Source organism: Heptranchias perlo, unplaced genomic scaffold (genome assembly GCF_035084215.1).
Source record: "Heptranchias perlo isolate sHepPer1 unplaced genomic scaffold, sHepPer1.hap1 HAP1_SCAFFOLD_228, whole genome shotgun sequence".
Lineage (NCBI taxonomy): Eukaryota > Metazoa > Chordata > Chondrichthyes > Hexanchiformes > Hexanchidae > Heptranchias > Heptranchias perlo.
The window spans coordinates 344,535-360,688 of record NW_027139242.1 but is presented as its reverse complement, the minus strand read 5'-3'; the positions used below and the strand labels follow the sequence as shown (position 1 = coordinate 360,688).

The window sequence follows — 16,154 nt, the reverse complement described above, 5'->3', positions numbered from 1 at the left end:
CGCGCACTGATGATTTGGAACTGTTGAAATTTTAGAATAATTTGGTGTGTAAAAGTTCCATCGCTTCACCCATTTCGGTTTGTTGATGAGACCTGACATTACTCATGCTCAGTGGCATTGATCTCAGAAGGGAAGAGTTAATTGGCCCGCCCAGCCAGTTTGCTCGGGAGATGAACCCTCGGCTCTGTTGGTAGTGCCATTGTACTGATTGTTGTGATTATTTTTCTGATCGCAACATGCAGGAGAGGTGGATGGAGCCCGTCACTTGTTTGTTGAGCCTGTGCTGAGGGGTTAGTCAGGAGTCCTAGAAGATCACACTTTAATCCTATTGGAAGGGACACAAAACTTATTAGAGTTCTCAACAAATTCTGAGACTTTGGATTAAATTTCTGGGATATGTGAATAGAAAATGAACAGAAATTGGAACAGCGTGCTTGACCGAGACCTGGTGGGAGGGCTGTTGAAGGACAAGCTGATTGGGCACGAGTACCCAGATCTGAATCTGTACGTTAGTTTATTGCAGGACAAGTTGAATGATGCTGAAAGGGAGCTTAGAGCTTTTTCAAAGACAAAAGATCTGGCTTTTGGAGAACCAAATAGCAGACACTGAACAGGAACTTTCAGCTCTGAAGCAGCGAAACGGACAGCTGTTGGAGGACATGAAACAGGAATTTAGAGCCCTGAAAGGGGAGACTAATTGAGCTCTTGATGCACAGGCTGGCTAATGCAGGCCAGGAACTTGCTACCTTAAAACAGTGGGGCATACAGTTATTGAAGGACAGGATGGCAGATGTCAAATTGGAACTTGTGGTGGGCTGGTGGTGGTTGCAAACCAAGAGCTTTCATCCCTGAAACAACAGAATATGCATCTTTTGGAGGATAAGCTGACTGCAACCTTACTTGAGTTCTCTGCCCTAAAACAGCAGAATGACCAGCTCCTGGAGAATAGACTGACAAGCACTGAGCAGGAGCATGAAGGTGTAAAGCAGCAGAATGCTGGAGATGGACTGATTGATGCAGCTGATTGATTGATGCAGCTGATTGATTGATGCAGCTGATTGATTGATGCAGCTGATTGATTGATGCAGCTGATTGATTGATGCAGCTGATTGATTGATGCAGCTGATTGATTGATGCAGCTGATTGATTGATGCAGCTGATTGATTGATGCAGCTGATTGATTGATGCAGCTGATTGATTGATGCAGCTGATTGATTGATGCAGCTGATTGATTGATGCAGCTGATTGATTGATGCAGCTGATTGATTGATGCAGCTGATTGATTGATGCAGCTGATTGATTGATGCAGCTGATTGATTGATGCAGCTGATTGATTGATGCAGCTGATTGATTGATGCAGCTGATTGATTGATGCAGCTGATTGATTGATGCAGCTGATTGATTGATGCAGCTGATTGATTGATGCAGCTGATTGATTGATGCAGCTGATTGATTGATGCAGCTGATTGATTGATGCAGCTGATTGATTGATGCAGCTGATTGATTGATGCAGCTGATTGATTGATGCAGCTGATTGATTGATGCAGCTGATTGATTGATGCAGCTGATTGATTGATGCAGCTGATTGATTGATGCAGCTGATTGATTGATGCAGCTGATTGATTGATGCAGCTGATTGATTGATGCAGCTGATTGATTGATGCAGCTGATTGATTGATGCAATTAATTAGAGACAATATCATAGCATTAGAAGATGAGGATTTAAATAGCGAAATGAACCAAACAGAATCACTATGATGGCTAACGAGGGATCGGGAATGCCACACAGTGGAAAGGAAATGGAGGATGAAGTTTGTGGAAAATTAGAGGGGTGTGTATTAACAGTAGTTAGAATTGTACAAAATTTTAATCATCCAAATCGACTGGGATAGAAGAAATGTTTGTAGCTGTTTCTTTATTTTTTAAAAAAGGTCTTTTTTCATTGTGTTAAGGACTATTACCTGAGTCAATGTGTTGCTATTGCAACAAGGAAAGAAGCACTGCTTCACCTGGTTCTGGATGATGAAGTGGAACAAACAGCCCACCTAAAGTCAGGGAACATTTGGGAAAAGGCGACCACACTATAAGCAGGGCCTGTGCAAGAACAGAAAGGGTAAAAGGAAAATTAAGGACACGGTTACGGGGCGTGTGGAAGAGTTACGGCGGGAGTGAGTGGGGGAGTTTTGGAGAGTTCAGGGTCGGGGAGAGGGTGAGGGGTCGGTTCAGGGTCGGGGAGAGGGTATGGGGTCGGTTCAGGGTTGGGGAGAGGGAGAGAGGTCGGTTCAGGGTCGGGGGTGAGGGGTCGGTTCAGGGTCGGGGAGAGGGTGAGGGGTCGGGGGAGAGGGTGAGGGGTCTGTTCAGGGTCGGGGAGAGGGTGAGGGGTCGGGGGAGAGGGTGAGGGGTCTGTTCAGGGTCGGGGAGAGGGTGAGGGGTCTGTTCAGGGTCGGGGAGAGGGTGAGGGGTCTGTTCAGGGTCGGGGAGAGGGTGAGGGGTCTGTTCAGGGTCGGGGAGAGGGTGAGGGGTCTGTTCAGGGTCGGGGAGAGGGTGAGGGGTCTGTTCAGGGTCGGGGAGAGGGTGAGGGGTCTGTTCAGGGTCGGGGAGAGGGTGAGGGGTCTGTTCAGGGTCGGGGAGAGGGTGAGGGGTCTGTTCAGGGTCGGGGAGAGGGTGAGGGGTCTGTTCAGGGTCGGGGAGAGGGTGAGGGGTCTGTTCAGGGTCGGGGAGAGGGTGAGGGGTCTGTTCAGGGTCGGGGAGAGGGTGAGGGGTCTGTTCAGGGTCGGGGAGAGGGTGAGGGGTCTGTTCAGGGTCGGGGAGAGGGTGAGGGGTCTGTTCAGGGTCGGGGAGAGGGTGAGGGGTCTGTTCAGGGTCGGGGAGAGGGTGAGGGGTCTGTTCAGGGTCGGGGAGAGGGTGAGGGGTCTGTTCAGGGTCGGGGAGAGGGTGAGGGGTCTGTTCAGGGTCGGGGAGAGGGTGAGGGGTCTGTTCAGGGTCGGGGAGAGGGTGAGGGGTCTGTTCAGGGTCGGGGAGAGGGTGAGGGGTCGGGTCGGGGGTGAGGGGTCGGTTCAGGGTCGGGGGTGAGGGGTCGGTTCAGGGTCGGGGGTGAGGGGTCGGTTCAGGGTCGGGGGTGAGGGGCCGGGGGAGAGGGTGAGGGGTCGGTTCAGGGTCGGGGGTGAGGGGTCGGTTCAGGGTCGGGGGTGAGGGGTCGGTTCAGGGTCGGGGGTGAGGGGTCGGTTCAGGGTCGGGGGTGAGGGGTCGGTTCAGGGTCGGGGGTGAGGGGCCAGGGGAGAGGGTGAGGGGTCGGTTCAGGGTCGGGGGAGAGGGTGAGGGGTCGGTTCAGGGTCGGGGGAGAGGGTGAGGGGTCGGTTCAGGGTCGGGGGAGAGGGTGAGGGGTCGGTTCAGGGTCGGGGAGAGGGTGAGGGGTCGGTTCAGGGTCGGGGGAGAGGGTGAGGGGTCGGTTCAGGGTCGGGGGAGAGGGTGAGGGGTCGGTTCACCACAATGTTTCCATATCTCACTGAAAGCTCGCAGTGCACACCCCATATCTGGCAGGGAAAGGAGGTTACAGGGCGCTGGGGGCCCTGCCTTACCCCAGGGATACCGGGCCCTGCCCTGAGGAAACTGGGGACATATCTCGGGGTGGGGGGGGGTGGCCCCGAGTGTTGGCCAGGTCCTTGTTCCATTGAACTAATTCATGTAAAAGACACACATATACAAAGGCAGAGCTGGTACACTCCATGGATATTATATATGGCTATCTGAAACTCCCACTCACCATCAGCCTGGTGACTGTGCTGGGTCGGTCAGGGCTTATTATGGTCTGTGCTGGATTTTACCTCACGGAGGAGGAGGGAGGCAGCAGCTCTCTCCTGAATGCTGGAGACCAGACAGCCCAGAGCCCTGGTGTCTGGAGCCGTCAATCTCATCTCGAGGAAAAAGTACTGTTTGGAACTGAACAGAAACAGATCAAGCAATGAAACTAACATTGTCAGACACAGTCACCGTCACGTTTATTCATGGGCGCAAACTTACTGACATTTCTTCAACGTCATTGGATGATATAAAAATTTATTCCATCTCAACCACTTTCTACCGCCTTATTCTCTGTTGATCCTGTTCATCAAATGAAGGTGAGAGTGAGGGACCATCCCAGCAAACCAAGCAAATTGCTCCAAAGAATCTTTCCAAAAACTCAATTGCAGTTTTTTCATATAATGTAAAAGTTTGTGAATAACTAAACGAATTGTATCTGCACAATTCACTCTCCATCTTGCACTGCCTTCATCAGTGCCTATTGTCTGACTCCTGAATGGGTTCTTTCAGATCCTTTCAAAAGCAAAATACTGCGGATCCTGGAAATCTGAAAGAAAAATAGAAAATGCTGGAGAAGCTCAGCAAGTGAGGCAGCATCTGTGGAGAAAGAAACAGAGTTTCCGGTCAAAGACCTTTCATCAGAACTGGAGGATGTTAACGTTTTTAAGCAAGTACAGAGCCAGGGGGGAGGGAGGGGAGGAGAGGAAAGAACAAAAGGGAAGGCCTGTGATAGGGTGGAGGGCAGGAGTGATTAAATGATAAAAGGGATGATGGTGCAAGGCAAGGAGGGTGGGAATGGGACAAGTAAAGAAACAAAAGATGGGTCAGGAGGAGCTGTAAATGGCGGCAGTAGCAGAACCATTACCAGCTCCTGCTGTCCAAAAAAATGGGAGCAGTGGTTCTGATCTGAAGTTATTGAAATCAGTGTTGAGTCCGGAAGGTTGTAAAGTGCCTAATCGAAAGACGAGGTGCTGCTCCTCGAGCTTCCACCGAGCTTCATTGGAACAGCGTAAGAGGACAGAGTGGGAGTGGGAGTGGGAGTGGGAGTGGGAGTGGGAGTGGGAGTGGGAGTGGGAGTGGGAGTGGGAGTGGCAAGGGCAAGTGACCGGCAGGTCAGGGTCACGTTTGCGGACGAACGCAGGTGTTCAGCAAAGTGATCACCCAATCTGTGTTTGGTCTCATCGGAGGCCGCATCGTGAGCAGCGAATACAGTATATTAAATTGAAAGAAGTACAAGTAAATCGCTGTTTCACCTGGAAGGAGTGTTTGGGGCCCTGGACGGTGGGAAGAGAGGAGGTGAAGGGGCAGGTGTTGCATCTCCTGCGCTCGCACGGGAAGATGCTGTGGGGAGGAGAGTGGGTGATGGGGGTGATGGAAGAGTGGATCAGGGTGTCGCGGAGGGAACAGTCCCTTCGGAATGCTGAAAGGGGAGAGGAGAGGACGATGTGTTTGGTGGTGGGATCGCGCTGGAGGTGGCAGAAATGGTGGAGGATGATCTGTTGAATGTGGAGGCTGGTGGGGTGGTAGGTGAGGACAAGAGGGACCCTATCATGGTTCTGGAAGGGCAGGGGTGAGGGCAGAAGTGCGGGGAATAGGACGGACGTGGTCGAGGGCCCTGTCAACTACAGTGGAGGGGAATCCATTGAGGAAAATGGAAGACAAATTGGAAGCATTGGTGTGGAAGACGGTATCGTCGGAACAGATGCGATGGAGACGGGGAGACTGAGAAACTGGGAGAAGAGAATAGAGAGCTTACAGAAAGCGGGGTGGGAGGGAGTGTAATCAAGATAGGTATGGGAGTCGGTGGGCTTATAATAGATATTATTATATATTCTGGCTATCCTCAGAAATGGAGATAGAGAAGTTGAGGCAGGGAAGAGTCGGAGATGGACCACGTGAAGTCGAGGGAAGAGTGGAAATTGGAAGCAAAGTTGATGAAATTTTCCAGTTCGAGGCGAGAGCAGGAAATGGGACCAATACAGTCATCAATGTACCGAAAGAGATGAGGGAGGGGACCTGAGAAGGACTGGAACAAGGAATGGTCCACGTATCCCACAAAAAGGCGAGCATATCTGGGACCCATACAGGTTCCCATAGTGACATCTTTTATTTGGAGGAAGTGAGTGGGGTCAAAGGAGAATCTTAGAAAGGTTACAGCACAGAAGGAGGCCATTCAGCCCATCGAGTCTGCACCAGCTTTATGCAAGAGCAATCCAGCTAGTCCCACTCCTCCGCCCTATCTCTGTAGCCCTGCAAATTTTTTCCTTTCAAGTACTTATCCAGTTCCCTTTTGAAGGTCATGATTGAATCTGCCTCCACCACCCCCTCGGGCAGTGCATTCCAGATCCTAACCACTCTCTGTGTAAAAATGTTTTTCCTCATATCACCTCAAATCTATGTCCTCTGGTTCTTGACCCTTCCGCCAATGGGAACAGTTTCTCTCTATCTACTCTGTCTAGACCCTTCATGATTTTGAATACCTCTATCAAATCTCCTCACAACCGTCTCTGTTCCAAGGAGAACAACCCCAGCTTCTCCAGTCTATCCACGTAATTAAAGTCCCTCATCACTGGAATCATTCCAGTAAATCTCTTCTGCACTCTCTCCTAAGGTGCGGTGCCCAGAACTGGACACAATACTCCAGCTGTGGCTGAACCAGTGTTTTATAAAGGTTCATCATGACTTCCATACTTTTGTACTATTTATAAAGCCCAGGATCCCATATGCTTTTTTAAACTACTTTCTCAATCTGTCCTGTCACCTTCAACGATTTGTGCACATATACCCCCAGATCTCACTGTTCCTGTACCCCTTTTATAGTTGTGCCCTCGAGTTTATATTGCCTCTCCTCGTTCTTCATACTGAAATGTATCACTTTGCATTTTTCTACATTAAACTTCACCTGCCACGTGTCCGCCCATTCCACGTCTATATCCTCTTGAAGTCTATCACTATCCTCCTCACTGTTTACTACCTTTCCAAGTTTGGTGTCATCTGTAAATTTTGAAATTGTGCCCTGTACACCCAAGTCCAAGTCATTAATATATATCAAGGAAAACAGTGGTCCCAGCACCGACCCCTGGGGAGCACCACTGTACACCTCCCTCCAGTCTGAAAAACAATCGTTCACCACTACTCTGTTTCCTGTCCCATAGCCAATTCTGTATCCCTGTTGCTACTGCCCCCTTTATTCCATGGGCTGCAATCTTGATAAGCCTACCATACGGCACTTTATCAAACGCTTTTTGGAAGTCCGTATACACCACATCAACTGCATTGCCCTCATCTACCCTCTCTGTTACCTCATCAAAAAAGCTCCATCAAGTTGGTTAAACACAATTTGCCTTTAACAAATCTGTGCTGGCTTTCCCTAATCAATCCACACGTGTCCAAGTGACTGTTAATTGTGTCCCGGATTATCGTTTCTAAAAGTTTCCCCACCGCTGAGGTTAAACTGACCGGCCTGTAGTTGCTGGGTTTATCCTTACACCCTTTATTGAACAAGGGTGTAACATCTGCAATTCTCCAGTCGTCTGGCACCACCCCCGTATCTAAGGATGATTGGAAGATTATGGCCAGTACCTCCACAATTTCCACCTTTACTTCCCTCAGCAGCCTAGGATGCATCCCATCCGGACTGGGTGACTTATCTACTTTAAGTACAGCTAGCCTTTCCAGTACCTCCTCTTTATCAATTTTTAGCCCATCCAGTATCTCAAATACATCTCTGGCAGCATCTTCTTCCTTGAAGTTATTCAACGTAAGAAGTTCAGCCAGGTGGAGGAGGGTGGTGGTGGATGGGGACTGGTTGGGCCTCTGTTCAAGGAAGAAGTGGAGGGCCCACAGGCCATCCTGGTAGGGGATGGAGGTGTAGAGGTAATGGTCAAAAGGAGATGGTTAGGGCCGCGAAACTGGAAACTGCTAAAGTGGCGGAGGACGTCAGAAGAGTCACAGATGTAGGCCGGAAGAGACAGGACAAGGGGAGAAAAGGTAGAGTCAAGATAGGAGGAAATTGGCACAGGGTCAATCAGATCAGAGAGATGAATGCGTGGCTCAAAGATTGGTGTGGGAGAAGTGGGTTTCGATTCTTGGGGCACTGGCACCAGTACTGGGGAAAGAGGGAGCTGTTCCGTTGGGGCGGGCTTCACCTGAACCCCGCTGGGACCAGTGTTCTGGCAAACCGAACAACTAGGGCGGTAGAGAAGGCTTTAAACTAAATAGAGGGGGGGAGGGCTCAGGTGGGGCGAAGTATAGATTGATAAAGAGAAAAGACAAGGAAGTAGTACAGGAAAGTGATGGGGGTAATGACAAACAGAGTGTGTCAGGAAGGAACAGAGCGAACAAACATAAGAGTGCACTAGCAAATGGGGCTGGGGTAGGAAAGAATGATCTAAAGACAAAATTAAAGGTTCTATATCTGAATGCGCGCAGCATTCGTAATAAGATCGATGAATTGACAGGACAAATAGAAACAAATGGGAATGACCTCGTGGCCATTACAGAGACGTGGTTGCAAGGTGACCAAGGTTGGGAGCTAAATATTCAGGGTTATTTAACATTCCAGAAGGATAGGAAAAAAGGTAAAGGTGGTGGGGTAGCTCTGTTAATAAAGGATGAAATTGGTATAATAGTGAGAAATGATCTTGGCTCAGAAGATCAAGATGTTGAATCAATTTGGGTGGAGGTAAGAAATAGCAAGGGAAAGAAATCACTGGTGGGAGTGGTATATAGGTCCCCTAACAGCTACACTGTAGGGCAAAATATAAATCGGGAAGTAAGGGGGGCTTGTAAAAAAGGTAATGCAATAATCATGGGCGATTTTAACTTTCACATAGATTGGACAAATCAAATTGGCAAAAATAGCCCCGAGGAGGAGTTCATAGAGTGTAGTAGGGACTGTTTCTTAGATCAATACGTCGGGGAACCAACCAGGGAACAGGCCATTTTGGATCTGGTAATGGGTAACGAAACAGGATTAATTAATGATCTCAACGTAAAGGATCCTTTGGGAAGCAGTGATCAGAACATGATAGAATTTCACATCCAGTTTGAGAGTGAGGATCTTGGGTCTGAAACTACTGTATTAAACTTAAATAAGGGCAATTATAAAGGAATGAGGACGGAATTGGCTAAAGTGGACTGGGTAAACAGATTAGATGGTATGATGGTGGATAAGCAGTGGCAAACATTTAAAAAGATATTTTATGACTCGCAACAAAAATATATCCCTGTGAGGAGGAAAGACTCCACAAAAAGGGTGAACCAACCATGGCTAACTAAGGAAGTAAAGGATGGTATCAGGTTAAAAGAAAAAGCATACAACATGGCAAAGATTACTGGTAAGCTCAAAGATTGGGAAACTTTAAAAACCAGCAAAGGATGACTAAAAGAATAATAAAGAGGGAGAAAATAAATGATGAGAGTAAACTAGCAAGAAATATAAAAACTGACAGTAAAAGCTTCTACAAGTATATAAAAAGGAAGAGGGTAGCTAAAGTAAACATTGGTCCCTTAGAGGATGAGACTGGGGAAATAATAATGGAAAACAAGGAAATGGCAGAAGAATTGAAGATATTTTGTATCTGTCTTCACAGTAGAAGACACTAATAATATACCAATAATAGTAGAAAATCAAGGGGCAAAGGGGAGGGAAGAACTAAAAACAATCACTATCACGAGAGAAAAAGTACTAGGTAAACTAGTGGGTCTAAAGGCTGACAAGTCCCCTGGACCTGATGGCTTGCATCCGAGGGTCTTAAAGGAAGTGGCTACAAAGATAGTGGATGCATTGGTTGTAATCTTCCAGAATTCACGATTCTGGAAAGGTCCCAGCAGATTGGAAAACTGCAAATGTAACACCCCTATTCAAGAAGGGAGTGAGACAGAAAGCAGGTAACTATAGACCAGTTAGCCTAACATCCGTCATTGGGAAAAATGCCAGAATCCATGATTAAGGAAGTAGTAGCAGGACATTTGGAGACTCATAATACAATCAAGGGGAGTCAACATGGTTTTATGAAGGGGAAATCATGTCTGACAAATTTATTAGAGTTCTTTGAGGAAGTAACGGGCAGGGTGGATAAAGGGGAACCAATGGATGCAGTATATTTGGATTTCCAGAAGGCATTCGATAAGGTGCCACATAAAAGATTACTGCACAAGATAAGAGCTCATGGTGTTGGGGATAATATACTGGCATGGATAGAGGATTGGTTAACTAACAGAAAACAAAGAGTCAAGATAAAAGGGTCATTTTCAAAATGGCAATCTGTAACTAGTGGGGTGCCGCAGGGCTCAGTGCTGGGGCCTCAACTATTTACAATATATATCAATGACTTGGATGAGGAACAGAGTGTCTTGTGGCCAAATTTGCTGATGATACAAAGATAGGTGGAAAAGCAAGTTGTGATGAGGACACAAAGTGTCTGCAAAGGGATATTGACAGGTTAAGGGAATGGGCAAAAATTTGGCGGATGGAATAGAATGTGGGAAAATGTGAAGTCATCCACTTTGGGAGGAAAAATAAAAAAGCAAAATATTATTTGAATGGAGAAATACTACAAAATGCTGCGGTACAGAGGGATCTGGGTGTCCTCGTACGTGAAACACAAAAAGTCAACATACAGGTGCAGCAGGTAATCTGGAAGGCAAACGGAATATTGGCCTTTATTTCTAGGGGGATGGAGTATAAAAGCAGGGAAGTCATGCTACAACTGTACAGGGTGCTGGTGAGACCACACCTGGAGTGCTGCGTACAGTTCTGGTGCCCTTATTTAAGGAAGGACATACTTGCATTGGAGGCAGTTCAGAGAAGGTTCACTCGGTTGATTGGGGGTATGGAAGGGTTGTCTTATGAGGAAAGGTTGAACAGGTTGGGTCTATACTCATTGGAGTTTAGAAGAATGAGAGGAGATCTTATTGAAACATATAACATTCTGAGGGGACTCGATAGGGTAGGTGCTGAGAGGATGTTACCCCTCATGGGGGAATCTAAAACTAGAGGGCATAGTCTCAGAATAAGGGGTCGCCTGTTTAAGACGGAAATTAGGAGGAATTTCTTCTCCCAGAGGACCGTGAATCTTTGGAATTCTTTACCCCAAAAAGCTGTCGAGGCTGAGTCATTAAATACATTCAAGGCTGAGTTAGACAAATTTTTGATCAGCAAGGGAGTCAAAGGATATGGGGAAAGAGTGGGAAAGTGGAGTTGAGGCAAAAATCAGAGCAGCCATGATCTTATTAAATGGCGGAGCAAGCTCGAGGGGCCGAATGGCCTACTCCTGCTCCTATCTCTAATGGTCTTCTGGAAGTTGAAGTGAATGTTGAAAAGGATGGTGCAGAGGAGAGACCCTCTCTGGGAACTACAACAACCTCCTGGGAAGTTGTGACACTGGCAGGGTCGGGGGAGTGATGGGGACACGGTGCCCCCAGAGATTCTGTTAAAGGCTGAATTTGTAAGTTCCCAGCTCGCTCGCAGTTTGAACACCATAAACAAGCTGACTCACTCCAGTCGATTGGCACCACCTCCGACATTCCTGCAGAGCAGTACTCGATGGAACAGCCCCAGGAGGATGGTGCAATGCCTTCAGTTACTGCTGTGGGTTTTGGGAAATGGTTTGGTGGTTCGGCTGGTGTAATAGGCAGCGCTTGCCCTGATTTCACCTTTTGCCTGGTTTTCCTGGTAGGTGTAACTGGCGATCACCGGGTATACCACGTGAAGGAAACTGTGGACCTGAAACATGGGCGTGGCAGAGGAGCTGACGACACCCGCTTCTACCCCGTCAATGTGGCCCAGCCCTTCCAGTTCAGCCGTAAGTTGGAGAGTACTGTCTCATTATCTTGACTCGTGCCCCAGCTCCTCAAAAATCCAAACCTTGGAGGGGCTCTAAGGATTTTACTCATTTGCTGTAACTGGGAGGAGCCACTGGGGACAGACTCACTGTTCTGGAGCTGCCTTATTCCCAATTTGATGTTGAAATGTCCTGTACGTCCTTCTAATTTTCTGGCCTGCTTTCACGAGTTCTGACTCCCGCTGGGGTACAGTTCCTGAAGGTACTGACTCTCCCTGGGGTACAGTCGCTGAAGGTGCCGACTCTCCCTGGGGTACAGTTCCTGAAGGTGCCGACTCCCACTGGGGTACAGTTCCTGAAGGTACTGACTCTCCCTGGGGTACAGTCACTGAAGGTGCTGAATCTCTCTGGGGTACAGTTCCTGAAGGTGCTGACTCCCACTGGGGTACAGTTCCTGAAGGTGCTGACTCTCTCTGGGGTACAGTTCCTGAAGGTGCTGACTCTCCCTGGGGTACAGTTCCTGAAGGTGCTGACTCTCCCTGGGGTACAGTTCCTGAAGGTGCTGACTCTCACTGGGGTACAGTTCCTGAAGGTGCTGACTCTCACTGGGGTACAGTTCCTGAAGGTGCTGACTCTCACTGGGGTACAGTTCCTGAAGGTGCTGACTCTCTCTGGGGTACAGTCCCTGAAGGTGCTGACTCTCACTGGGGTACAGTTCCTGAAGGTGCTGACTCTCCCTGGGGTACAGTCCCTGAAGGTGCTGACTCTCCCTGGGGTACAGTCCCTGAAGGTGCTGACTCTCCCTGGGGTACAGTCCCTGAAGGTGCTGACTCTCTCTGGGGTACAGTTCCTGAAGGTGCCGACTCTCACTGGGGTACAGTTCCTGAAGGTGCTGACTCTCACTGGGGTACAGTTCCTGAAGGTGCTGACTCTCACTGGGGTACAGTTCCTGAAGGTGCTGACTCTCTCTGGGGTACAGTCCCTGAAGGTGCTGACTCTATCTGGGGTACAGTTCCTGAAGGTGCTGACTCTCACTGGGGTACAGTTCCTGAAGGTGCTGACTCTATCTGGGGTACAGTTCCTGAAGGTGCTGACTCTCACTGGGGTACAGTTCCTGAAGGTGCTGACTCTCACTGCGGTACAGTTCCTGAAGGTGCTGACTCTCTCTGGGGTACAGTTCCTGAAGGTGCTGACTCTCACTGGGGTACAGTTCCTGAAGGTGCCGACTCTCACTGGGGTACAGTTCCTGAAGGTGCTGACTCTCTCTGGGGTACAGTTCCTGAAGGTGCTGACTCTCACTGGGGTACAGTTCCTGAAGGTGCTGACTCTCTCTGGGGTACAGTTCCTGAAGGTGCGGACTCTCACTGGGGTACAGTTCCTGAAGGTGCTGACTCTCTCTGGGGTACAGTTCCTGAAGGTGCTGACTCTCACTGGGGTACAGTCCCTGAAGGTGCTGACTCTCTCTGGGGTACAGTTCCTGAAGGTGCTGACTCTCTCTGTGGTACAGTCCCTGAAGGTGCTGACCCTCACTGGGGTACAGTTCCTGAAGGTGCTGACTCTCACTGGGGTACGGTTCCTGAAGGTGCTGACTCTCCCTGGGGTACAGTTCCTGAAGGTGCTGACTGTCTCTGGGGTACAGTTCCTGAAGGTGCTGATTCTCTCTGGGGTACAGTTCCTGAAGGTGCGGACTCTCTCTGGGGTACAGTTCCTGAAGGTGCGGACTCTCTCTGGGGTACAGTTCCTGAAAGTGCTGACCCTCTCTGGGGTACAGTTCCTGAAGGTGCTGACCCTCACTGGGGTACAGTTCCTGAAGGTGCTGACCCTCACTGGGGTACAGTTCCTGAAGGTGCTGACCCTCACTGGGGTACAGTTCCTGAAGGTGCTGACCCTCACTGGGGTACAGTTCCTGAAGGTGCTGACCCTCACTGGGGTACAGTTCCTGAAGGTGCTGACCCTCACTGGGGTACAGTTCCTGAAGGTGCTGACCCTCACTGGGGTACAGTTCCTGAAGGTGCTGACCCTCACTGGGGTACAGTTCCTGAAGGTGCTGACCCTCACTGGGGTACAGTTCCTGAAGGTGCTGACCCTCACTGGGGTACAGTTCCTGAAGGTGCTGACCCTCACTGGGGTACAGTTCCTGAAGGTGCTGACCCTCACTGGGGTACAGTTCCTGAAGGTGCTGACCCTCACTGGGGTACAGTTCCTGAATGTGCTGACCCTCACTGGGGTACAGTTCCTGAAGGTGCTGACCCTCACTGGGGTACAGTTCCTGAAGGTGCTGACCCTCACTGGGGTACAGTTCCTGAAGGTGCTGACCCTCACTGGGGTACAGTTCCTGAAGGTGCTGACCCTCACTGGGGTACAGTTCCTGAAGGTGCTGACCCTCACTGGGGTACAGTTCCTGAAGGTGCTGACCCTCACTGGGGTACAGTTCCTGAAGGTGCTGACCCTCACTGGGGTACAGTTCCTGAAGGTGCTGACCCTCACTGGGGTACAGTTCCTGAAGGTGCTGACCCTCACTGGGGTACAGTTCCTGAAGGTGCTGACCCTCACTGGGGTACAGTTCCTGAAGGTGCTGACCCTCACTGGGGTACAGTTCCTGAAGGTGCTGACCCTCACTGGGGTACAGTTCCTGAAGGTGCTGACCCTCACTGGGGTACAGTTCCTGAAGGTGCTGACCCTCACTGGGGTACAGTTCCTGAAGGTGCTGACCCTCACTGGGGTACAGTTCCTGAAGGTGCTGACCCTCACTGGGGTACAGTTCCTGAAGGTGCTGACCCTCACTGGGGTACAGTTCCTGAAGGTGCTGACCCTCACTGGGGTACAGTTCCTGAAGGTGCTGACTCTCACTGGGGTACAGTTCCTGAAGGTGCTGACTCTCACTGGGGTACAGTTCCTGAAGGTGCTGACTCTCTCTGGGGTACAGTCCCTGAAGGTGCTGACTCTCTCTGGGGTACAGTTCCTGAAGGTGCTGACTCTCACTGGGGTACAGTTCCTGAAGGTGCTGACTCTCACTGGGGTACAGTTCCTGAAGGTGCTGACTCCCACTGGGGTACAGTTCCTGAAGGTGCTGACTCTCACTGGGGTACAGTTCCTGAAGGTGCTGACTCTCACTGGGGTACAGTCCCTGAAGGTGCTGACTCTCTCTGGGGTACAGTCCCTGAAGGTGCTGACTCTCACTGGGGTACAGTTCCTGAAGGTGCTGACTCTATCTGGGGTACAGTTCCTGAAGGTGCTGACTCTCTCTGGGGTACAGTCCCTGAAGGTGCTGACTCTATCTGGGGTACAGTTCCTGAAGGTGCTGACCCTCACTGGGGTACAGTTCCTGAAGGTGCTGACCCTCACTGGGGTACAGTTCCTGAAGGTGCTGACCCTCACTGGGGTACAGTTCCTGAAGGTGCTGACTCTCACTGGGGTACAGTTCCTGAAGGTGCTGACTCTCACTGGGGTACAGTTCCTGAAGGTGCTGACTCTCACTGGGGTACAGTTCCTGAAGGTGCTGACTCTCACTGGGGTACAGTTCCTGAAGGTGCTGACTCTCACTGGGGTACAGTTCCTGAAGGTGCTGACTCTCACTCGGGTACAGTTCCTGAAGGTGCTGACTCTCACTGGGGTACAGTTCCTGAAGGTGCTGACCCTCACTGGGGTACAGTTCCTGAAGGTGCTGACTCTCACTGGGGTACGGTTCCTGAAGGTGCTGACTCTCACTGGGGTACGGTTCCTGAAGGTGCTGACTCCCACTGGGGTACGGTTCCTGAAGGTGCTGACCCTCACTGGGGTACAGTCCCTGAATGTGCTGACTCTATCTGGGGTACAGTTCCTGAAGGTGCTGACTCTCACTGGGGTACAGTTCCTGAAGGTGCTGACTCCCACTGGGGTACGGTTCCTGAAGGTGCTGACCCTCACTGGGGTACAGTCCCTGAAGGTGCTGACTGTCTCTGGGGTACAGTTCCTGAAGGTGCTGACTCTCACTGGGGTACAGTCCCTGAAGGTGCTGACTCTCACTGGGGTACAGTCCCTGAAGGTGCTGACTCTCACTGGGGTACAGTCCCTGAAGGTGCTGACTCTCTCTGGGGTACAGTCCCTGAAGGTGCTGACTCTCACTGGGGTACAGTCCCTGAAGGTGCTGACTCTCACTGGGGTACAGTCCCTGAAGGTGCTGACTCTCACTGGGGTACAGTCCCTGAAGGTGCTGACTCTCACTGGGGTACAGTCCCTGAAGGTGCTGACTCTCACTGGGGTACAGTCCCTGAAGGTGCTGACTCTCTCTGGGGTACAGTTCCTGAAGGTGCTGACTCTCACTGGGGTACAGTCCCTGAAGGTGCTGACTCTCTCTGGGGTACAGTTCCTGAAGGTGCTGACCCTCACTGGGGTACAGTTCCTGAAGGTGCCGACTCTCACTGGGGTACAGTCCCTGAAGGTGCTGACTCTCACTGGGGTACAGTCCCTGAAGGTGCTGACTCTCTCTGGGGTACAGTTCCTGAAGGTGCTGACTCTCTCTGGGGTACAGTTCCTGAAGGTGCTGACTCTCTCTGGGGTACAGTCCCTGAAGGTGCTGACTCTCAC

At 50.2% G+C, this 16,154-nt stretch overlaps 1 protein-coding gene across 3 annotated transcripts in view; it reads left to right on the top strand.

Annotated features, from left to right (window-relative positions):
• dgcr2 (DiGeorge syndrome critical region gene 2) overlaps positions 1-16,154 on the top strand; it is a 79,827-nt gene that overhangs the window by 16,096 nt on the left and 47,577 nt on the right. For 2 of the 3 annotated variants that reach the window (XM_067978117.1, XM_067978118.1), the window contains exon 4: positions 11,484-11,609. The exons of the other annotated variant lie outside the window; for it this stretch is intronic. In XM_067978117.1, the coding sequence (XP_067834218.1) occupies positions 11,484-11,609 (126 nt within the window). The remainder of the gene's footprint in view (positions 1-11,483; positions 11,610-16,154) is intronic. 3 annotated transcript variants of the gene reach the window in all.